This window comes from Mobula hypostoma, chromosome 9 (genome assembly GCF_963921235.1).
Source record: "Mobula hypostoma chromosome 9, sMobHyp1.1, whole genome shotgun sequence".
Lineage (NCBI taxonomy): Eukaryota > Metazoa > Chordata > Chondrichthyes > Myliobatiformes > Myliobatidae > Mobula > Mobula hypostoma.
Genome location: NC_086105.1, coordinates 20,443,320 through 20,468,612, shown reverse-complemented (window position 1 = coordinate 20,468,612; position 25,293 = coordinate 20,443,320). Strand labels below are relative to the sequence as shown.

At 40.1% G+C, this 25,293-nt stretch overlaps 1 protein-coding gene across 1 annotated transcript in view; it reads left to right on the top strand.

Moving 5' to 3' along the window:
• Positions 1–25,293, top strand: part of cftr (CF transmembrane conductance regulator) — a 152,430-nt gene that overhangs the window by 30,061 nt on the left and 97,076 nt on the right. Inside the window, exons 3-5 of the mRNA XM_063057835.1 lie at positions 5,897–6,008; positions 14,464–14,679; positions 24,935–25,024. Coding sequence (XP_062913905.1) covers positions 5,897–6,008; positions 14,464–14,679; positions 24,935–25,024 — 418 coding nt within the window. The remainder of the gene's footprint in view (positions 1–5,896; positions 6,009–14,463; positions 14,680–24,934; positions 25,025–25,293) is intronic.

Below are 25,293 nucleotides of genomic sequence, written 5' to 3'. Positions count from 1 at the left end.
AGTCCGTCTGAAAACTTCGAGCCTCTGACCAGCCCTCTGACACCAAACTCCGAGCACCATCCTCTGCCGAGCGCTTCGACCCCACCCCGGCCGCCGAGCAACAAACAAAGCCGAGGACTCGGGGCCTTCCACTCTGGAGATTCTGGACCACACAGCAGTGGCGGCAGCGAAGCAGGCATTTCAGAAGTTTCACCAGATGTTCCTCCATGCTCTCACATCTGTCTCCATCAAATCAGCATTGTGCATGGCACCCTACTTGACAGATAACAGACATCACCACCGGAGTGGTCACTGCAAGCTGCGTCGCACCGCTATCTTCTCCTCCCTCCTCTATGTGGCTAAGTATAGCTCCAACACCATATGCAAGTTTACTGATGACACCATTGTTGTGGGCTGTATCAAAAGGGAAGATGAATCAACATACAGGAGGGAGATTGAAAATTTGGCTGAGTGCAGTAATAATATAAACCTCACTCATTGTCAATAAGACCAAGGAACTGACTGTAGACTTCTGGAGAGGGAAACCAGAGGTCCATAAGCCAGTACTCATTGAAGGATCAGAGGTGGAGAGTGTTGGTAATTTTAAATTCCTGGATATCTGAGGACCTCTATCTCAGAGGACCTGTCCTGGACCCATCATATAAATATTATTATGAAGAAAGCACAACAGTGCTTTTACTTCCTCAGGGGTCTGCGGAGATTTGGCATGTCAACAAAAACCCGTGGCAAACTTCAATGGATGTGTGGTGGAAAGTGTGCTGACTGGCTGGATTATGGCCTGGTATGGGAACACTAATGCCTTTGAGCAGAAAATCCCACAAAGGGTAGTGGATTTGGCTTAGTACATCACAGATAAAGCCCTCCCAACCACTGAGCACATGTACATGAGATGTTGCTGTAGAAAAGCAGCATCCATCATCAAAGATCCTCACCACGCAGGCCATGCTCTTTTCTCCCTGCTGCCATCAGGTAGAAGGTACAAGAGCCTCAGGACTCACACCACCAGGTTCAAGAACAGATACTACCCCTCAGCCACCAGGCTCTTGAACAAAAGGGGATAACTACATTCATTCTATTTCTGGTGTTTCCACAACCAATGGTCTCACTTTAAGGAATCTTTATCTTGTTATTTCATACTCGTTATTTATTGCTACTTATTTATATTTGCATTTGCACAGTTTGTTGTCCATCGATCCTGTTTACAGTTACTATTCTATAGATTTGCTAAGTATGCCCATAGGAAAAAGAAAATGTATGTACTCTGATAATAAATTTTTCTTTGAACTTTTTGAGCTTTCAACCCTCGGAAACAAATACACTCTGTCCACTCTATCTATGCCTGTCGTCTCTTGTAAACATCTATCACATCTCCCCGCTGCCTCTGCCTCTGATGCTCCAAAGAAAACAATCCAAGTTTATCTGGCCTCTCGTGATAGGCTGATGTTCTTTGGAGTTCAGAAGAATGAGAGATGATCAGATTGAACACGATTCTACAAAAGAGAAATTATATTGGGCAAATTTGCTGGAGTCCTTTAAGTCTATAACAAACAAGATTAAGTTAAAAGATAATCTTTTTTAAATAAAATTGTTTATATTCTAATATACGAATCAATCTAATCCATATGAATATAGAGTAAGGAGTTCGTTAATGTGATTCAATATACTTTATTTGGTATTATTATATTCTGTCTTTTGTTTTATAATATGTATTCTCTTGAACTCTGTATTCTTCTATATAGAAATCAATAAAAATATTGAAAAAGAAGAAAAGATAATTGGCACCTATGTGATGCCTTTGGATTTCCAGAAGGCATTTGATAAAGTTGTACATAAAGTTATTGCAATAGTTATGAGCAGATTGGGATAGGGGAAATACATGGGCATGGATGGGGGTAGCTAAGTAACAGAAAGAAGACACTTGGAATAAATTGTCTTCATATTGGCAGTCGGCAACTGATGGGGTGCTATGAGGATTAGTACTGGCGCATAGGATACAAAAAAATAGGAAAAATTTCAAGTAACTTTAAGGCTGTGATGGGACCACACTTACTGTACTGCATTTTTTGTTTCCTAGACTTAAGGAAGGTTGCAGTTAGTGCAGAAGATGTTCACTGGTTTGAGAGGACTAATACAAAGTTTGTGAGTTTGGGCCAATGTTTATTGGAGTTTAGAAGAATGAGGGCTGATCAGGTTGCAAATCTGATTTCAGATTGACCCTGTCCAGTGCACCACTCTGGGTGCTCTGGGTTCCTCCTGTAGACTAAAGACGTACTGGTTGGTAGATTAATTGGTCATTGTAAATTGTCCCGTGATTAGGCTCGGATTAAATCGGGAGATTGCTGGGTGATGTGGCTTGAAGGGTCAGGGGTGCCGGGGGCAGTTATTGTGTGCTGTATCTCAATAAGTAAAAAATATTTAAAAAATAAGAATGTGAATGGAGTTGACAAGGTGGATACTAAGAGAATGTTTCTCCTAGTGGGAATATCTAGTGACTGCCCATCTGAAACTGACATGAAGAGGAGTTTCTTCCTTCAGAGCAGCTTGAGTCCATGGACTTCCCTCTGCCAGAGAGCAATGGAATCAGCCCGATTGAAAATACTTTATGATGTTCTTTCTATTTACTACATGTTGGACAATAATGAATGGAGCTGGCCACATTTGAAGTAGAGTTGCTGTGTGATTTTGCAAAGTGGACAAAATCCTTGTTTCCGTGATTTTTCTGTATTGTGATTAGTTCAGACAATTCATTTGACTGTTCACAAATCTCCCTTCTTCACAAATGGCACATGGCCAACCTGGTGGGATTTTGCAATATGCAAAACCGAAATGACCAGCAAACCTCCTGACATTATTACTGCTGAGCAGTGGTCTGTCAGCCATGTTTGAGGCAGAACACAAAACACCAGTAAAACACAATCAAACTTTGAGGTGATATCTTTAACAATGTAGAAATGACTATTTAAATCAAAGTTAATCTGGTCTGGTCATTCACAACTACGAGGTAATGATCTCTAGAGTGTACATATGCAGAATCAGTTCTAACATTAACCCATGATACTCTGAGTAATTTTGGCATTTACTTTCTCTTCTATTAGGTTTGACATTGTGGTCACTTAATGTACTACATATTTATTGATATTGTTGTTAATCTATGATTCCTTCCTGGGAACCTCACCTTTTCTGTCATCCTTTGTTATGGTGTAAATATTGTAGTGTACATGTGATTGCGCGACAGAATGCAGTTTCTTTAACATATTTCTATATTTTTTACTGATTTTTTGTTATACACAGTAAAAGAAAAATACTTGACTTTGTTGTGGTTTGGATTTTGCTTATTTTCATTGTTAGCAACATTGTGTTCATGTTCACGTAAGTTATATGCTGCCCTGTGGCTTTTTCTGGTGAAGAGGAAGCATTTGTAGGCATTGCAGTTGTGGTCACTCCAATGTCAATAGCAGTTGCTGTGTTGAAGCTCAAAAAGGGTATCATAGTCACTGGAAATTCCATAAAGTACTACATTGACACTTTTGGATTTGAATGTCATTTCCAATAAAAAAAACATTCCCAGAAATGTTAAAGGTGTGTATTAATGTAAGGAAATACTCTGTCAATTCTTTACTGAGTAAATAACAAATAAAAAAAGATTGTTGAATGATTGTTCTTATCACTTTGACACTTGTACAAGTTGTAAATGTCCACTTCTACCAGTGGCTAAATCCTCTGAGTAGTTTGGTAAATTACAAATGAGTACAGTACTTAGGATCGTAGACATTGTTGATCTTTGCATTGGCTTATGACATGCTTTGAAGATTTCTGATTCACCAAATTTGCTAAATGACAGATTTTTTTTGCAGAAAAGATTAATTTTCCCGTACGACTTACAGTACTTTCCTGCAACGGATCAAACGGCTTTGTGTGGGACAGGCTACCTTCATAATAAAAGCACTGTTTTGAGATTTTCTTACCCTGCTGATGCTAATGATATGCATTGTGGTTTTGACCAAAAAAAAATCCAGCTCTGGTATTTATTTTCCATGTGTTGCTGTTTTGGGAGGGGATAATAATTCATAAATTTTCTTTAATTCTTCACCATCCTTTGTTTAACAAGAGTGCTTTTGTTTCTTATCCTGTCGCACACCTTCAACTGCATGAAACCACTTTTCTCAAAATCACAGAACTAAATATGGCTTGGAATGCACATTGAAGATCCTGATATTCAATATGACCATCGCTGTCCTAACACAGTGCAAAGGCAGAATTGTCGCATTGAACATATTGAGTGTTACTGCTATTTAAATGTATACTTGTGATGGTGAGTGACTTGCACATATTCAGGTCAATTAGCCTTGGTGTGAGATCTGAATAACATCTCTGACACTGGCGTTATGTGCCAGGTTGACTCAGATGCAAGAACTCATACATTCTATATCAGAATTCAACACCATATGGCAGTTTGGGTGAAACTCACACACACAACATGTTTAAACTTACAAGAGGTGTATTCTCCGGTCCTTCATGCTCATCACCAATGTAAACTGCAATCATTAAACCCTTGTATCTGTGATAATTATACAGACACACTGCTGAGAGCACAGTAAAACAATAACTGCTTTTTTCATTACTATACCTGAGATACTAAGCACTGTCTTAAAGGGGGACCAAATACTTTAAAGGAAATGTAGCAAATGGCATAATAATAACACAACATGTGTTAAAACATCTGCAGCATATTAATGGTGATTTATAACTGGGTGGTTTTAAACTAAATTATACCCAATGAAATGTTAGGTCAAATGTGTTAAAACCCCTTGATGGGCAAATTCATCCATAGTCACAAGAACAAATTATGAACATATCATCTTCCCATAGGCATTCCTTTAGAGCAACTGATGGCACATCTAGCAAATGACTTCAGGCACCAATCTTCAAATCTAAATATAGATTGTAGATTTAATTTAAATTGCAGCTCTGGACAATATGTTCCTAAAAGCCTTGAATCACAGACCAACAATCAGATTAAAACTTATTTAGATGTCTATGGTGTGAGTGCAAATTGGGAGGTGTGATGTTTGTGTGTTGTTTCAAAGAAGGCATTGTGGATGTATTGTAAAAATATGTAATTGTCCTTTGATGTTTAACACATAAAATACCAGGTAGTGTTGGGCCAGCCAGACTTTTTCCAACTGAAAGGGTCTCCCTATGTTGCCTGCTGTAACTTGTTTTATCGAGTAAAGAGGCTACTTCATACCTACCAGTGCTTTTTCCCGATGACTTCTTTCACACAACAATTCCCTCCCAATATTTACTTCTACAATGATTCCAAGTACACTGATGCCTAATGTAATATTATTAATTTCCATTTGGGAGGAAGGAAGGAATTTCCATTTCATAATGTTAATAAATTCTCATATTAAATAGCAGGTCCTGCCTTAATGGAGTCAATGTTCGTGCAGTGAACAAATGCAGATTTTCTGGGAATCTAGGTTCAGGTCTTGTTTACTCTAATTTCTCCTTCCAAAGGGCTGGGAAAATTCCAACTACTTTCACTTGGTTGTTATTTGTGCTGGTGTGCTTGAGCCTCTCAGCAGTATTGTAACTAAGCATGGAACATGACCTTTTAAATAATTAAACTCCTACAGTGTGATGTATGGTTGAGGGGTTTTAGCCTGCCAAAAATGTGGCTCAGTTAGAATGTGAACATTCATTCAGTTATAATGTTTACTAAAGTTAAAGTTTCATTATCCTCTCCCGCAATAGTTTTTAAAAAATCTAATTGGCTATTTTTTGCCAAATCTCCTTGACTATGCCTAAGTGGCATAAAGTATTCTGGAGATCCCCACTGTTTCTTTAAGAACACTTACAGGTGACTAATTGACTTGTTTTTGTTCATTTTCAGGGAATGGGACAGAGAGTTAGCAACATCAAAGAATAATCCCAAGCTAATGAATGCACTTCGCCGTTGCTTTTTCTGGAGATTTTTATTTTATGGAATTCTGCTGTACTTTGTGGTGAGATTTTGTTCAATATTCGTTCTCTTAGTTGACCAATGAAGCATTAGATTTTTGGTATTGTGGCAAATCTATTTTGTGACTTATGTAACTTATTTTAGTTATCATATCAAACAGGTAATTCTAGAAACAAGACAAGCTAGGCAGCATCCAATATCTGTACATGTAGCTTCAGGTAGTCACTGTATGGCAGAACACAAGAGGGAAACACATGAACACAAGAAAACAAGAGCAGGAAGAGGCCACCAGCTCCCCACCCCAGCCCAACCTTGCTCTGACATGTATTATGATCATACTGATCTATATTCCTCAATTCTTCTTCTGCACCAGTTCCCCATAACACCCATTTCCTTGATCTTTGAAATAGTTCTCTGCATCTACCTAATGATATAGATAGATCTATCCATTATCATCATTAGGTGCAGGGAATTCCAAAGAGTCATTCCCCTTGGACTGAAGAAATGTCTCTGCTTTAAATAAACAACCCTTTATTTTGTAGTTCTGTCCCCTTGTTCACGACTCTCCCATTAATGAAAACACTTCAATATGTACTCTGTCAAACCCCCTTTGGTTCTTAAAAGTTTGAATAAGGTTGCTGTCATTCTTGTAAGGTCCAAGGAATATAGACTCAAATTATCTAGTTTCTACTGATAGGATGACTTTCTGATCCCATGAATTAGACTGGTAAAGCTTATTTGGTCTGCCTTTTATTCTTCTATGTCTTTTTTGGTTAGGAGACCAAAACTGTGCACAGTAATACAGCTGCGGTCTCAACAGCTCCCTGTACAAGTGTAACAAAACCTCCCTATTCCTAAACTCCAACCCCTTCACCATTTTGCCTTTTTAACTCCATGCTAGACCCTCCTGCTAACTTTTTGTGATTCATGAAATTAGATCCCTCTGAAGTTCTCTCATTTGCATTCTCTCTCCATTTGGATAATAATCTGCCTTTCGATCCCTCTTAGTGAAGTGCATAACCTCACACTCCCCCATATGAATCTCCATTGGCAAGGTTTTTGCTCAATCACTCGATATATCCCCTGATGTGGAATCACAATATCACTAACCAAAGCAATAATCCCATGGCTTTCCTTTTCTAGTATCGATGGTTCAGCTTTGTGTTTCTAGCACTTCCTTACTTTTAGTTCTTATTGATGTTATATTTCTTTGTTTAATCTTTTCCCTTGCATTTGTCATTAGAGACAGAACTAAAAACTGACCTACATTTGTCGATGTACAGTTTTAGAAGCAGCATCACCTGCCTGTCACATTGCATCCAAGACCGGCTATCATTTTGTTTACCTAAATAATTTAAGATGAAATGTACAATAAGTAGCGACCGCATGCTGTATTCAATTGTAATGTATTATATAATATATTAATAGTATAAAATAATGAATTAATGTCCTCAAATATTGAATGACTAAATATTGTCCCTACCTAAATATGGGTGAAATTAGCAAATACTTAAAAGGATAACGAGAATTAGAGGTTATCAGTGTTTTAAAAAGTAGTTGGCCAATTTTAACTGAATTTTTCTGAGGTAATCACAGATTGCCTATAGATAATGGGTGTGGTGACAAAAAAAAGGTTTGATTGGTGCCATAATGGAAGATATAACATTTAATGTGGTCTAAGTTAGCAATTTTGGGGAAATGTGTTCTGTGAATGTGATATATAATTACCTTGTGTTTGATGAGATTCAGGTGAGTCACTACCTTTGCACTGCAGCATTTCTACCATGGTTCCAGATAACATATGATTACTGGATTTAACCCTATAAACCCGATTACAGACAGCAATTTAAACTAACCAGCAATGATTAAAGACAGCTGGAGTGTTTGAAAAGGAGGTGCTCTTTGACTGGAAGAGGTGATAGGAGTCAAATTACACACAGTGGCAGCTTTGTCGAGGAACATGAGCACAAGGGGATTTTCTAGTTTTCTGTCCAGCTTTAGAGGATCTGATCAACATGGAGGAGAGAAGGAGAGAGGACCTCTACCCAAAGCACTAGGAAGCTCCATGAACACTGTGTCAACTGGCCACTGAAGTGACCACAAGGATTCAAACCCCAATGATCTGGCCATAGTGCCACAAGAAGCTTAGTGGCCTTATACACATATTCAAGATCATTGGCTATAGCAGTAGAAACACTTCTGACCAATAGGACCATTAGACGCACACGCTCTTCTGTAACTCAATTATCTGCAATCTTTATTAATCAGGACTCAAACTTAAATACCCCATCACCCCTTTCCCACAAGCCTCATTACAGACAGTTTGTGCACATTTCTACGGCAAACAGGTCAACCAGATGATTTGGAAGGAGTGATCAGCTCAGAAAAAGCAACTCAATCCACCCATGACCAATTTGAACTCAATTAAGTCTGTTCTTAATTAGTTTGATATATAAATCATACTCTACACAACAAACAAAATAAATACATTTATCCAGATAATCCTTTCCCAATCATACAGCTCATACAGCTTGCATACACTCCACCCAAATAGCCAGTCACGGAGACCTTGCCTGGTCAGACATGACCCAACCTGAGAGCTCATTACTTTATTTGTGCCTGTCTCAACCCAAGTACAAGGTCAAGTCCCATCAAACTTTCAAGTAGCCACCTGCTAACTGGAAGACACCCACTAAAGCCCGTGCCTCATTCTTGCAGGACGAGGTGGCCAACAGATGGTGCCAATGGCCGCAGATCACCATGGACAGATCCAATAGGTCACTGCCCCATTGACAGGATGCTGGTTATTCCTGGAGCAGCCGATACTCAAATGGTAGCTGAGGCAGCACAATGAAGATGATGATATGTTTGTACATATCCTCCTTCCCACACTCCATTTCCTATTCATCCTCAATCACATCTAATTTTTAGACACGGTAGTTAATGTAAGCATGGACCCCTCTAAATTCTCCTCGTCCCTCACCTTAAGCTTTACAGCATTTTTCGGATGGGTCACCAAAAACCCCTACTTGCCAAGGGTCTGCAGTTAAGCAGCAAGACTGAGAAGATGAAATTTGATCAGCTGCATAGCAAACCACTCAGATACTGGTCTAATATGTGTACATTCTCAATGGAGAGTCACTGAGTATGTGTGGCCTGCACGCAGAGCGGAGGATAAATTTAGCCCACATGCATGATTCCATGAAGGTGAAGATACCCATGAGTTCTACTGGGCCGAGTCCACAGAAGGAGGCAGAAGATCATGAGGAAACAAGATTGAAAAGAATTGGCCTTCCAATTCTAACTTCGCATGTATCTTAGTGTAGATACTGGAGCCTGTCCTTTCCAACAAAGAAGATGCAACCAGCACCATTTTAATACAACACACACAAAATGCTGAAGGAACTCAGCAGGTCAGGAGCATCTATGGAAATGAATAAACAGTTGATGTTTCAGGCCAAGGCACTTCTTCAGGGCTGAGAAGGAAGGGGGAAGATGTCAGAATAAAAAGGTGGGGGGAGGGGAAGGGGGCTGTCGGGAAGGTGAGAGGTGAAGCCAGGTGGATGAGAAACGTTGAGGGTCGGAAGAGAAGGAATCTAATAGGAAAGGAGAGTGGACCATAGGAGAAAGGGTTGGAGGAGGGCACCCAGGGGGAAGTGATAGGCAGGTGAGAAGAAGTAAAAGGTCAGAGTGGGGAATCGAGGAAGGAGGTGGAAAATTGGGCTAGAAGTCCACCGTAATATTTTCAATCATAAACTTGCCTCCTTTAATGCTACTGTACACTCTGCAAGAAGAGCCTATTTTTCCAAAGTTACTATAAAGAATAGTGGTGATTCAAGAATACCATTCCCAACTTAATCTGACTGTTGAACCCTGCCCCAACATAAAATACCCACGGTCAAGCATCTGCCATAAAATATGAAGAATTCACAAAACTTTTAACGATAAAATTACTTCCATCAGGGAGACTATAGCTACAGATACTGATAACCTCTATAGCCAATCTCATAAAATGATGGCAACCATGTCAAAATTTATAAGTATTTCTGATTCAGAATTCTATAATGTTGTAACAAAGAGTAAACCATCTACTTGCTGTCCTGACCCTGTCCCTACTACATTTTTAAGGAGACTTTTAATGATATTTTCAATTCTGTTAGAAAAATTATTAAAACGTCCCTTGAAACTGGAATTTATCCAAAAGCTTTCTAAATTGCAACTGACAAACTCCTACCTAAAAAGCAAAATCTTGATAGTGAGGTACAAGCTAACTACAGGCCTATATCAAATTTTCCCTTCCCAGGCAAGGTTCTTAAAAGAGTCATTTTTGACCTCCTCAAGAACTTTCTGAATGAGAACAATATTCAAGAAAAGTTTCAATCAGATTTCACAGCAAACCACAGCACAGAGACAGCCCTTACCAAAATTATCAGAGAGCTTAGGCTCAGCACTAATGCAAATAGATTCTCAGTTCCAATTAGACCATAAGACCATAAGATTTAGGAGCAGAATTAGGCCTTTTAGCCCATCGAGACTGCTCCACCATTTCATCATGGCTGATCCAAATTTCCTCTCAGCCCCAATCCCCTCCTTCTGCCCATGTCCCTTCATGCCCTGACCAATCAGGAATCTATCAACCTCTGCCTTCAATATACATGGAGACTTGGCCTCCACAGCTGCCTGTGGCAAAGAGTTGCACAGATTCACCACTCTCTGGCTAAAGAAATTCCTCTTCATTTCCCTCTATTCTGATGCTGTGTCCTCTGGTCTTAGACTCTCCCACCATAGGAAACATCCGCTCTGCATCCACTCTATCAAGGTCTTTCACTATTCGATAGGTTTCAATGAGGTCACCCCCCCGCCCCCCGCCATCCTTCTGAATTCTAGTAAATACAGGCCCAAAGCCATCAAATGAACTTTATGTGACAAGCCATTCAATCCTGGAATCATTTTCGTGAATGCCCTTTGAACCCTCTCCAGTTTCAGCACATCCTTTCTAAGTGGCCCAAAACTGCTCACAATTCTCCGAATAAGGCATCACCAGTGCTTCATAAAGACTGAACATTACATCCTCCCTTTTATATTCTAGTCTTCTTGAAATGAATGCTAACCTTTCATTTGACTTCCTCACCACAGACTCAACCTGCAACTTAACCTTTAGGAATCCTTCACAAGGACTCCCAAGTCCCTTTGCATCTCAGTTTTTTGTATTTTCTCTCCATTTAGAAAATAGTCTATCCTTTCATTTCTTTTACCAAAGTCATGACTGTACACTTCCCAACACTGTATTTGATCTGCCATTTCTTTACCCATTCTCCTAATCTGTCTAAGTCCTTCTGTAGCCACTCTACTTCCTCAAAACCACCTACCCCACCACCTATCTTCATATTGTCTGCAAACTTTGCAACAAAGCCATCAATTCCATTATCCAAATCATTGATATCAATATAAGAAGAATCAGTCCCACACAGACCCCTGTGGAACACCACTGGTTACCAGCAGCCGGCCAGAAAAGGCTTCCTCTATTCCTACACTTTGCCTCCTGCCAATCAGCCATTGCTTTATCAATGCCATTACCTTTCCTGTAATACCATGGGCTCATAGTTTGTTAAGGAGACTCATGTGTGGCACTTTGTCAAAGGTTTTCTGAAAATCCAAACACACAACATCAACCGAATCTCATTTTTCTTCCCTGCATGTTATTTCTTCAAAGAATTCCAACAGATTAGTCAGGCAAGATTTTCCCTTGAGGAAACCATGCTGACTACAGGCTATTTTTTCATGTGCCTCCAAGTATCTTGAGACCTCATTCTTAATAATCGACTCCAACATCTTCCCAACCACTGTCAGACTAACTGGCCTGTAGTTTCCTTTCTTGTTCATTTCTCCCGTCTTGAAGAGTGGAGTGACATTTGCAATTTTCCAGACTTCCAGAACCATTCCAGAATCTAGTGATTCTTGAAAGTTCATTACTAATGCCTCCACAGTCTCTTTAGCCACCCCTTTCAGAACCTTGGGGTGTACACCATCTGGTCCAGGTGACTTATCTATCTTCAGATCTTTTAGTTTCCCCAAGAACCTTCTCCCTACTAATGGTAACTTCACACACTTCATGACCACTGACACCTGGAAATTCCGCCATATTGCTAATGTCTTCTACAGTGAAGACTGACGCAAAATACTTAGTCAGTTTGTCTGCCATTTCATTGTCCCAGCACATCATTTTCCAGTGGTCCAATATCTGCTCTCACCTTTCTTTTCCAGTCAATTCTGGTCAACTCCTCTCTAATACCTCTGGAATTCCCTTTACTTTGCTGTAATACTAATACTTCTGTCTTTAGCATCTCCTTCTCAAATTTCAGGGTGAATTTGATCACATTATGATCACACTCCCCTAAAGGTTCTTTTACCTTAAGCTCTCTAATCAGTTCTGGTTCATTGCACAACACCCAGTCGAGAATAGCTGATCCCCAAGTGGGCTTAACCACAAGCTGCTCTAAAAATCCATCTTGTAGGCAATATAGAAATTCCCCCTCCTGTAAATCAGCACCAACACAATTTTCCCAATCTATCTACACATTGAGGTCTTCCATGACTATTGTAACATTGCCCTATGGCATGCATTTTCTATCTCCCATTGTGATTTGTAGACCACATCCTTACTACTTTTTGGGTGTCTGTATACAACTCCCATCAGGGTTTTTTTTTACCCTCGCAGTTCCTTAGCATTATCCATAATGATTCAACATCTTCAGGCCCTATATCACCTCTTTCTAAATATTTGGTTTCATTTTTTACCATCAGAGCAACGTTTCCCCCTCTGCCTTCCTGTCTGTCCTCTAGGCACAATGTGTATCATTGGACATTGAGTTCCCACCTAAAATCTTCTTTCAGTCGTGATACAGTGATCCCTACAACATCATACCTGCCGATCTACAACTTGTGCTGCAAGTTCATCCACCTTATTCTGTATACTGCACACATTCAAATAATCTGTAACGCCTTAAGTCCTGTATTCATCCTTTACAATTTTGTCTACCTTTGTCATTAATTCTTTTGATCTACGTTTTGCCTTCGACACATTGACTACAACATTTTCTTAAATCACCTTGAGAACTGGTAGCACTCTTAATTATCTTTGGTCATATATCTTAGAGAGAAATATTTTCTGTCTGTCTTGGAAACCATGTTTCTCAGAGATACAATGTACCTTTTGGTGTTGCTCCGGGAAGCTGTCTTGGTCCCCTACTCTTCTCCCTATTTCTGCCCCCGTTAGGAGATATCATTAGAGGCATAAAATTGATTTCCGTAGATATGCAAATGAAACACAATTGTATATCTTGGTTGAGCCTGGTGACGATAATACCCTATCTTCTCTGACTTCTGGTATGGCTGCAATAGACAAATGCAGGAGCAATAGTTTCCAAAAACTAAATTAAGATAAAACTGAAATACTTTTAGTTAGTCCCAAAGCCAAAAATGATGAGCTGCTTGATAAACTTGGGATCGTGCCTCCTCTTGTAAAATTAGAAGTAACAAGCCAGGGTGTTATCTTTGATTCAGAATTTAATTTAAATCCCACATAGAGAATGTGATCAGAGTAGAATTTCTACACTTGAGAAATAGTTCATTTCTTTCATGTAATGATGCTGAAAAACCAATTTTTGCCTTTATATCAAATTGACTAGATTACCGTAATACATTTTTTACTGGCCATCCAAAGCAATCTATTGACAAACGTCAACTCAATCAAAACGTTGCTGGAAAACTTTTAACCAAAACCAGATTGAGAGAACATATTACTCCTGTCCTAACAACTCTGCATTGGCTTCCTGTATCTACTAAGACTGATTTTAAAGCTCTCTTACTTGTTTTTAAAGCTCTCAGTGGTCTGGGATCAGAGTACATCACAGAATCGCTTTCATTTTATAATCTTGCTCCAGCTCTCAGCACTTCTTCTGCTGGTCCCTTAAATTAAAATAATCTTGCTCAAAAAAACAATTGGCAGCTCAGTTTTTCTGAGCTATGCTCATGAACTATGGAACTCAATACCTAAAACTCTAAGGGATGCAGTCTCAGTTGACACTCTTAAACACCAGCTCAAAACCTATTTATTTATCCTTGCTTTTAACTGACATAATTTTGTCTTTTATTTTCATGTTTGCACTTAATCCCATTGTAAAACACTTTGAATTATGTTATTTGTGTGAAAAGTGCTTTATAAATAAATTATTATAATTACTTTCGCCTCCCCAACTCCACTCTCCCACTCTGCCATTGTAAATCATCTTTCCTCTCCACTCCAGTCTCTCTTGTGTTTACAGGTTACACCTACAGGTGAGTTGTACCTTGCAGTGGCCCTGCTATTTATTCTTATCTAGTTCTTATCCCTGCATTTTTATAATCTATTAAACGAGATGGTTGGATTGCATGCCTCCTCTGTTGGATAACAATAAAGATGAATGTGATTAGTAAAATTTTCCGATTGATTTCAACAGGAATTCACTAAAGCTGTGCAGCCTCTTTGTCTTGGACGCATAATAGCATCATATAACAAGAAGAACACCTATGAGCGTGAAATAGCATATTATCTAGCCTTGGGACTTTGCCTGCTATTCGTTGTGAGGACCCTCTTTCTACATCCTGCGGTGTTTGGTCTCCAGCATTTGGGAATGCAGATGAGAATAGCATTGTTCAGCTTAACTTATAAAAAGGTAACTATATTACATTTTATGGTTATAAGTTTAATCAGGATTACGAGGTAGCTTCATTTGTGAGATGGAAGTGGAGGTTTCGGCACACTGGTGGGTGGTACAGTGACACAGCTAACAGAGCTGCAGCCTCACTCCTCCAGTGATCCAGGTTCAATCCCGAGCTAATGTGCGGACTTTACGTATTTTCCTGCGACCGTACGGATCATCCCTGGTGTATTGATGATGAGTAGATTCTTAGGTTGGATGGAGGGAGAGGACAGAGGGCGGTGAGGAACATGGGGAGAATAAAGTAGGAACAGGGTGAATAGGTGCTTGATGGTTAGTGCAGGCCTGATGGGTGAAAGGCCTGTTGCTGTTCCATTTGACAACATGGCTGCAGCAGATATAGAATAATTGGCTGCAGGGGAGACAAGTGACTGAATATCAGTAAACATGTCTGCATGGGATGGTAATGTCGACAGAGAAGCTGGCTGTAGCCCACTGACTTCCACATTTAACTCCAACATCTTAGTCTCAAGCCTGCATTGCACTTGGGAGAGCTGACCTGTCAATTAGAAAATTATCATGCATTTTTCAATGTAACTGTACTTACTGCCCATTAGAGTAGTGAAGGTGAAGGTCCTCCATCACTGGTGGTGTTCTGGGCTTTAGTCATAGTCACAATCATAGTCATAGTCATACTTTATTGATCCCGAGGGAAATTGGTTTTCGTTACAGTTGCACCATAAATAATTAAATAGTAATATGTAAATTATGCCAGGAAATAAGTCCAGGGCCAACCTATTGGCTCAGGGTGTCTGACCCTCCAAGGGAGGAGTTGTAAAGTTTGATGGTCACAGGCAGGAATGACTTCCTATGACGCTCAGTGTTGCATCTCGGTGGAATGAGTCTCTGGCTGAATGTACTCCTGTGCCCAACCAGTACATTATGTACTGGATGGGAGACATTGTCCAAGATGGCATACAACTTGGACAGCATCCTCTTTTCAGACACCACCACCAGAGAGTACAGTTCCATCCCCACAACATCACTGGCCTTACGAATGAGTTTGTTGATTCTGTTGGTGTCTACTACCCTCACCCTGCTGCCCCAGCACACAACAGCAAACATCATATCAGTAGCTTCCTCTTGGTTTTCACAACTGTCAGTCACACAAGTCCCAGGTGGAGTCTCAGGAAAACCATCAAACTCAGACGTAGGAGGATCCATCATTGCCACTTTCGTAGCAATTTCGTTTTGCCAGTCGGGGTTGTTAATGCTGAGCTGTACCCCGGAACCTGGAGGACTGGTGGACCACTCTTAGTTTGGCCTCTACCCTTTGACCTGTTTGGCATGGGTGACCTGACCAAGAGCCAAAGCATAAAGCCCTGGCTCCAGGTAACATATCTCCCGAGGTCATGAAGGCATGCAAGCCTCCAGACCCTAAGGCAAGGTTACAGTCTTCAAAGGAATTGAACTGTGAGTCCATGGGTTTCCCCTCAGTAAAGGGAACATCAGTGAAATTAATACAACTTTCAGAGGGCTGATAATGCAAGGGGGAATTAAGACAACAAGTATTGAATTCTTATAGTTTTTTTATAACTATTTTTGTGAAATATTTGTGTTGAGAAGCTACTTTGAAACTTTGTTGGCATGAAATGTTTAAGTTGTACTTTGGAACACTGGTTCATGGAATCATAGAATCTCATAGTACAGAAAGATTTCAGGAGGCCCATCAAGTTCACAGTAAGCTAATTAATTTTCTTCAAGAGTCTGCCCAAATTCTAAATGATTCACTTTCCTCCACTCATAAGCAATGCATTCCACATTATAACCATACTGAAAAGGTCCTCCTTACATTTTCATTTTATCTTTTATTGTAATTTTATCTCCCTAGTATTGAACTATCTATCAATGATATATTTTACAAGACTTGAATCCCTGTCATGATCTTTGGCACCTCAGGATAAATCTCCTCTGAACTTTCATTGTTTTTTAGTCTCACATTGTAGCTGAGATCCTTCTGCACTGCAACAAGTCTCACAAAGTTCTTCTTGATCTCCTCTGTAGGAACCCTTACACCCTTCCTAATGCATAGTGATTAGATCTGGGTGCAATACCCCAATCCTAAGCACAGCTTTTTAAAGGTTAGCATTGAATCCAGTTCAGTGCAAATCAGAAAATATTGGAAATGCTTAGCGAGTCAGGCGATACCTGTGGACAGAGGAACGGAGTTAATATTTTAGCAGGACTGGGAGAGAGGCTATGTTACTTTGGACTTCAGAAAAGAGCCAAGGTAGTCAACAGAACCAACATTAGCAGCAGCAGAACCATAGGGATGTACTGTAGTAACAAAAATCGGCCCTCGCAGAACTTATGCAAGAGAATCCACTTACTCTCTGCATGCTTGAAGGCAACAGATGGAAAAGGAAGTGATGATGGACGATATGTGTGGTAATCCTGACAGTGAGAGACAGGAATAATAAAGGGAATACTATTTCACCAACAAGTATGTGGTAGGCAAACTGCTGACGTGACAAAAATTCTATTCAGCCTCTTGATCAGATGAGGAGGCATCCTTCAGCCATTAATGCTTAATGCTAAGTTACTGGACTGGATTTTCTGAGATCATGAACACCAGTGCTCTTCTTTGTAACCACCAGTTAGAGCCAACACTTTTCATCTTCACAACTTCACTTCTGTATGCTTCAACCTTGTAGCACTTGATTTCCTGTCATAGCTGGCACACTGTCATCTTGATAGAATCACCTCAAGGCTAATGCCTGGTTTTAGTTTTGGTTTGCTGCTTCCCTTACTTTGCACCTTGCTTCTTGACAATTACACCCTCAGAAGTTAGTTCAACTTCCATTGACAACATGAAGTTCTAGGTCTCTGATACCAGTTGTTATACCGTGACTATAAATGCATCACTTATCCAGCATTCAACTGTGAATGAGCATGCATATTATTCACCTGCGCATCAAATTAAAGGTTCCCAACAAAATCCTTGTAGACTGCGCCCTGCTTTTATATTTCACCTGAACTGGACAATTACTGCACAACCATAAGATCCTAAATGACACATAGCTGAACTTAAATCTCGGATCTAACCTAGTAGTGATTTACTTTGTCCTTTTTAAGATATTCCTTTCCTCTGTACCCTGAACCCTCTCAGCAAATTAAAACATGCTTATTTTCTCATTTTTCCAGTTCTGATGAAAAACATTGACCTAAAACATTAACTTTGTTTCTCTCTCCATGGATACTGCCTGGCCTGCTAGTAATCTACAAGACCACAATACCTTAAGACATAGGAGCAGAAGTAGGCCATTCAGCCCATTGAGTCTGCTCAACTATTCCATCATGACTGATCCTGGATCTCTCTGAACCCCATACACTTATAAGAACAAGCATTTGGAGTTGTTATTTAAAAATTCCAGTTTTTAGACTAGAAGACCATAAGGTAGAGGAGCAGAATTAGGCTATATGGCTGATCGAGTCTGCTATGCCATTTCATCATGGGGGATCCATTTCCCTGTCAGCCCCAATCTCCTGCTTTCTTCCCGTAATCCTTCATACCCTAACTATGATCTTTGATCTATTATATGCCCTTTCTTGTTTTTGATGCAGTGATTAGTTTGGCAGGGAATTATGTAAACCAGACACGTCATTGGAAACATAAGAGTCATAGAGTCATTGACAAATACTTTATAATTTATTGTATGAAGTATTTTTATTGTATAAATCACCAAGGAAGCAGGACTTCCCAAAATAAATCAACTCACACTTATCTTTTGGCCCACCTTCCTAACTGATCAAGGTCTCCCTGTAATCTACAATAACTTTCTTCGCTATCAACACCTCCCAATTTCATACCATCCACAAATTTACTGATGAAGCCTTGTTAATTTGCATCCAAATCATTTTTTATAGGCATCCGTTAGTTTCATGAGACCATGGATTTGTGCCTTGGAAGGTTTCCAGGGCACAGGCCTGGGCAAGGTTGTACGGAAGACCGGCAGTTACCCATGCTGCAAGTCTCCACGCCACTGATGTTGTCCAAGGGAAGGGCACTAGGGCCAATACAGCTTGGCACCGGTGTTGTCGCAGAGCAATGTGTGGTTAAGTGCCTTGCTCAAGGACACAACACACTACCTCAGCTGAGGCTCGAACTAGCAACCTTCAGATCACTAGACCGACGCCTTAGCCACTCGGCCATGCACCAACACTCCAAATCATTTACATAAATAATAAATAACAAGGGTCCTTACACTGACCCCTGCGCATACCACTAGGTATCCACCTCCATTCCAAGAAACAATCTTCAACAACCACCTTTCTCTGAATAGATTTTGAATCCACATAATCAGGTCTCCCTGGATCTATGGGACCTAATCTTCCAGACCAGCCTACAATGCAAGACTTCGTTGAAGGCCTTTCTAAAGTCAAAATAGACAACATCCATAGCCTAACCTCATATACCTTTTTAGTTAATTCCTCAAAAAAACTTTAAAAGATTCTTCAAGAGTGGCTTAATATGTGCAAGGTCAAGTTGACTCCTCCTAATCAGACTCTGTTGATAAATCTTGTACCGCAGAATTCCCTTAAGTGACTTCCCACCACCGATATCAGGGTTACTGGTCTGTAGTTTCCTGGCTTGCCCTTGCTTTTCTTCTTAAACAACAAACAACATTAACCATCTTCCAGTGATTGCTGGATTCAGCCAGGGAAGGAGGACAAACATGCATCAATCTACATTGGGATATCAGAGGTGGAGAGAGTTATCAGCTTTAAATTCCCAGGGATTAATATATTGGTGACCAGTCCTGAGCCTATCTCGGGTAATGATGAGTTTGAGTACAGAGAGGAAATTAAGAACCTGGTGGCATGGTGCGAAGACAATAACCTATCCCTCAACGTCAGCAAGATGAAGGAATTGGTTGTTGTCTTCAGAAGGAGTAGCGGACTGCACGACCCAATTTACATCGGTGTTGTGCAAGTGGAACAGGTCAAAAGCTTTAAGTTCCTCGGGGTCACTATCACAAATGACCTGACTTGGTCCAACCAAGCAGAGTTCACTGCCAAGAAGGCCCACCAACGCCTTTATTTCCTGATAAAACTAAAGAAATTTGGCCTGTCCCCTGAAACTCTCACTAATTTTTATGGATGCACCGCAGAAAGCATTCTTCTAGGGTGCATTACAACCTGGTATGGAAGCTGTTCTGTCCAAGACCAAAGAAGCTGCAGAAGATCGTGAACACGGCACAGCACATCACACAAACCAATCTTCCATCCTTGGACTCATTTTACACCGCACGCTGTCGGAGCAGTGCTGCCAGGATAATCGATGACACGACCCACCCAGCCAACACACTTTTCGTCCCTCTTCCCTCTGGAAGAAGGCTCAGGAACTTCAAGACTCGTACGGCCAGATTTGGGAACAGCTTCTTTCCAACTGTGATAAAACTGCAAAACGGATCCTGACCCGGATCTGGGCCATACCCTCCAAATATCTGGACCTGCCTCTCGGTTTTTTTTTGCAATACCTTACTTTCCATTTTTCTATTTTCTATTTATGATTTATAATTTAAAATTTTAATATTTACTATTTTTAATATTTAATATTTGTAATCCAGGGAGTGGGAAGCGCAGAATCAAATACCGCTGTGATGATTGTGCGTTCTAGTATCAATTGTTTGGCGACAATAAAGTATAAAGTAATTCTAAAGAAAGCATGCTAAAATAGAATTCAAACAGCAGTTTGAGAGGGAAAAGCTAAAATCAGATGTATCAGTATTACAGTGGAGTAAAGGGAGCTAGAGAAGTATAAGAGAGGAACTAGCCTAAGTTGATTGAAAGGGGACACTAGCAGGGATGATGGCAGAACAGCAATGTCTGGAGTTTCTGGGAGCAATTTGAAAGGTACAGGATAGATACCTTCCAAAGAAGAAGAGGTATTCTAAAGTGAAGATGAGGCAACAGTAGCAGACATAGGAAGTCAAAGACAGCATAAAAGCAAAAGAAAGTGCATGCAATACAGCAAAACTTAGTGGGAAGCTAGAGGATTCAAATTTTTTTTAAAAAACCAACAGAAGGCAACTATAAAAACAATAAGGAGAGAAAAGTTGAAATATGAAGATAAGCTAGCCAATAATATAAAAAGAGGATACCAAAGTTATTTTCAGTTATATAAAGAGTAAAAGAGAGGCAAGAGTGAATATTGGACTGCTGGAAAATTACACTGGAGAGGTAGTGAAAAAATGGACAAAAAATGGAAGAAGAACTCAATAAATATTTTGGATCTGTCCACACCGTGGATAACACCAGGAGTATGCCAGAAATTCAAGAATGTCAGGGTGCGGAAGTTCGAAGTAAATTTATTATCAAAGTGCATATATGTCACCATATACAATCTGAGATTCATTTTCTTGCAGGTGTACACAGTAAATACAAGAAACACAATAGAATCAATGAAAGACCACACCCAACAGGATGGATAAACAAACTGTGCAAATACAAAAAGAAAGAAAAAAAACAATTAAGCAATAAATATCGAGAACATGAAATGAGGAGTCCTGGAAAGAGAGTCCATACAGTAGGTTGTGGGAACTGTTTAGTGATGGGGCAAGTGAAATTGAGTGAAGCTATCCCCGCTGGGTCAAGAGCCTGATGGTTGAGGGGTAATAACTGTTCCGGAACCTGGTGATATGAGTCCTGTGGTTTCTGTACCTTCATCTTGATGACAACAGCAAGAAGCTTTCCTGTGACAGCACTACATGTAGATGTGCTCAGTGGTGGGGAGGCTTTACCTGTGATGGACTGGGCTGTATCCATTACTTTTTGTAGACATTTCCATTCAAGGGCAATGGTGTTTCCATACCAGGCAGTGATGCAGCCAGTCAATATCCTTTCCACCACACATCTGTAGAAGTTTGTCAAAGTTTAGGATAACATGCCAATTTTCACAAACTTGGAATAATGTAGAAGCACTGCTGTGCTTTCTTCATAATGACGGTTACGTGCTGGATCCAGGGCAGATCCTCTGAAATGATAACACTGAGAAATTTAAAGTTGCTGCCCTCTCCAGCTCTGATCTCCCGAAGAGGACTGGCTCATGGATCACTGTTTTCCTCTTCCTTAAGTTAAAAATCAGCTCCTTCATCTTGCTGACATTAAGTGAGAAGCTGCTGTTGTGGTACCACTCAGCCAGATTTTCAATCTCCTTCCTACATGCTGATTCATCACCACATTTGATTCAGTTGATGACAGTGGTGTTGTCCACAAATGTAAATATGGCATTTGAGCCATGTATAGAGCAAGGGGCTAAGCACGCATCCTTGTGGAGCACTTGTGCTGATGGAGATTGTGGAGGAGATGTTGTTGCCAATCTGAACTATCTGGAGTCAACAAGTGAGGAAATCGAGGATCCAGTTGCATAAGTAGGTACTTAGGCCTAGGTCTTGAAGCTTATTAATTAGTTTTAAGGGTATTTTGGTATTGAATGCTGAACTGTAGTTGATAAAGAGCATCCTGATGTATGAATCTTTGCTGTCCAGTTCTTGCAAGGTTGAGTGAAGAGCCATTGAGATGGCATCTGATGTTGACCTCCTGTGATGGTAGGCAAATTGGAGCAGATCCAAGTTGCTCCTCAGGCAGGAGTTGATATGATTCATCACCAACTTCTCAAAGCACTTTATCGCAGTTGACGTAAGTGCTACTAGTTGATAATGATACTATTTACTATTACTTAGGAGAAAATGCTTGGGAAGATGAAAGATCTGAAGGCAGATAAGTTACCTGAACCAGATGGATTACACCCCAGGATTTTGAAAGTTCACTACTAATGCCTCCACAATTGAAGAAATTGTGCAGGCATTGGTAGTGATCTTTCAGGAATCACTAGATTCTGGAATGGTTCTGGAGGACAGGAAAATCACAGATATTACTCTACACTATAAGAAGAGAGGGAAGATGTTGGAGTCCTTTATTAATGATGAGATTTTGAGGTACTTGGAGGCACATGATAAATGTAGGCCAAAGTCAGCATGGTTTCCTTATGGGGACATCTTAGCTGACAGATCTTTTGGAATTCTTTGAGGAAATAACAGGCAGGATAAACAAACAAGAGTTAGTGGATGGTGTTTACTTGGATTTCCAGAAGGTCTTTGATAAGGCAATGAGGCTCCTTAACAAGATAAGAGCCCATGATATTATACAAAATATACTAGAGAGGATAGAAAATTGGCTGACTGTCAGGAGACGAAAAGTGGGACTAAAGGGGAACTATTCTGGTTGGCTGCTAGTGACTAATAATATTCTGCAGGGGTCAATGATGTGGATAACAAAATTGGTGGCTTTGTGGCCAAGGTTACAGATGATGCTAAAGTAGATCGAGGGACAGGTAGTATTGAGGAGGCAGGGAGTGTGCAAAAGGACTTAGATTAGGCGAATGGGTAAAGAAATGGCAGATGGAATATAGTGTATGGAAGTGTCAGGTCATACACTTTGGTAGAAGGAATGAAGGTGAAAAGTATTTTCTAAAAAGAGAGAAAATTAAGAAATCAGAGGTGTAAATGGACTTGGGAGTCCTCATACAGGATTCCCTGAAGGTTAACTTGCAGGTTGAGTCGGTGTTAAGGAAGGCAAATGGAAGGCAAAAATTCATTTCAGAGGACCAGAATAGAAGATCAAGGATGTAATGCTGAGACTTTCCAAAGCATTGGCCAGACCATACCTGGAGTATTGTGAGCAGTTTTGGGCTCCTTATCGAAGAAAATATGAGTTGGCATTGGAGAGAGTCCAGAGGAGGTTCGTGAAAATGATTCTGGGTATGAAAGGGTTAGTGCATGAGGAGCTTTTGATGTATTCACTGGACTTTAGAAGAATGAGGGGGGAACCACATTGAAACATACTGAATATTGAAAGGCCAGGGTAGAGTGGGCATGGAGGGGACATTTCCTATAGTGGGGAGTCTAGGACCAGAAGACACAGCTTCAAAATAGAAGGGATGAGGAGGGATTTCTTTAGCCAGAGGTTGGTGAATCTGTGTAATTCATTGCCACAGATGGCCATGGAGGCCAAGTCATTGAGTATATTTAAAGAAGAGGTTGATAGATTCTTGATTAGTAAGGGTGCCTAAGGTTATGGGGAAAAGCCAGGAGAATGATATTGAGAGGGATAATGAATCATCCATGATTGAATGGCAGAGAAGACACGATGGGCTGAATGGCAGAGAAGACTTGATGGGCTGAATAGCCTAATTCTGCTCCTATGCCTTCTAGTCTTATGCCAGTGTTTATTTTCTTAGGAGTTTAAGGAGATTCAGCTTATCACCGCTGACTCTAACAAATTTCTACAGATGTAGTACTGAAGTAACCCTGACTGGCTGCATCATGACCAGAAACAACAATTTGAATGCATAGGTAGATAAGAAGCTCCAGGAAATTCTGGACTTTGCCTAATACATCACAGGTACATCCCACCCACAGTTGGAAATATCTACAGGAGGGGCTGCTTCAAGAAGGCAACATCTATCATCACTGATTCACACCACACAGGCTGTGCCATCTTTCCACTCCATTGTCGGGACTGTAGAACTATGTGCCTATGATGCTGCCACAATTCAGTTTTTTTTAATTACACCTGTGCCTACAAACAGTATACTTTGAGACCTTGAACTTCTCTGGTGACTAACAAAGAGATATCTCAAGAGGTGATGTGATTGAAGTGTTTCAGAATCTAAAACAGCTGAATGACTTGGACCTTGATAAACAGTTTTATCTCACACAGTGCCAAGTGCAGAATTACTAGATAGAGCATAATTTGAAAGAGTGATTTATTAATTGGAGAAGAACAAGCCCTGGGAGGGGCAGGTAAACAGGTAGCATTGATTTTTTTTCAAGTGGAAATTAAGCTATTTCTTTCTTTCAGGAAATAAAACTATTTCTCTCAGGAAGTGAAATGTTGGGTATACAGTACACAAGTAATTTGACAACACTTGCATTGGAGGTAAAAGGTCATGCAGTTTCCTGAAAAACTCATCCAAGCATTTAAAAGGTTTCTATCTTTGAAAATTAAGCTAGGAGCTAACAGTCCAACCAATAGACTAATGTTACTGAACAGAGCTCCTCCTAAATGATTTTTTAATGTAAAGATTCAAAATACTTATTAAACTAAGCAATATTTCTCACCTAAGTCTATGTACTGAACTGTGATAATGAAACTGACTATGACTTAATTCCTACTTTGCTAAAATGTTGTTTCTTTTTCTTCACAGATCTTAAAAATGTCAAGCAGAGTACTTGATAAAATTGATACTGGACAACTTGTTAGTCTTCTATCCAATAACCTCAACAAGTTTGATGAGGTAGAAAAATTTGTGCACAGTTCATTGTGTAGGGAAAAATTTTGTCTTTCATCAGTCTATTTTAAATGAAAATGCTATTCTGGTTTTAATATGTAGTGTCAAAACAACATAGAACTGTCTTTTGTACTTGGCAAAGAAATCAAGCTGAAGTGAGTAATGTCGATATATATTGTCCATGCAGTGGTATTGTGCATCTGAATTTAGAAACATAGAAAACCTACAGCACAATACGGGCCCTTCGGCCCACAATGCTGTGCCAAACATATACT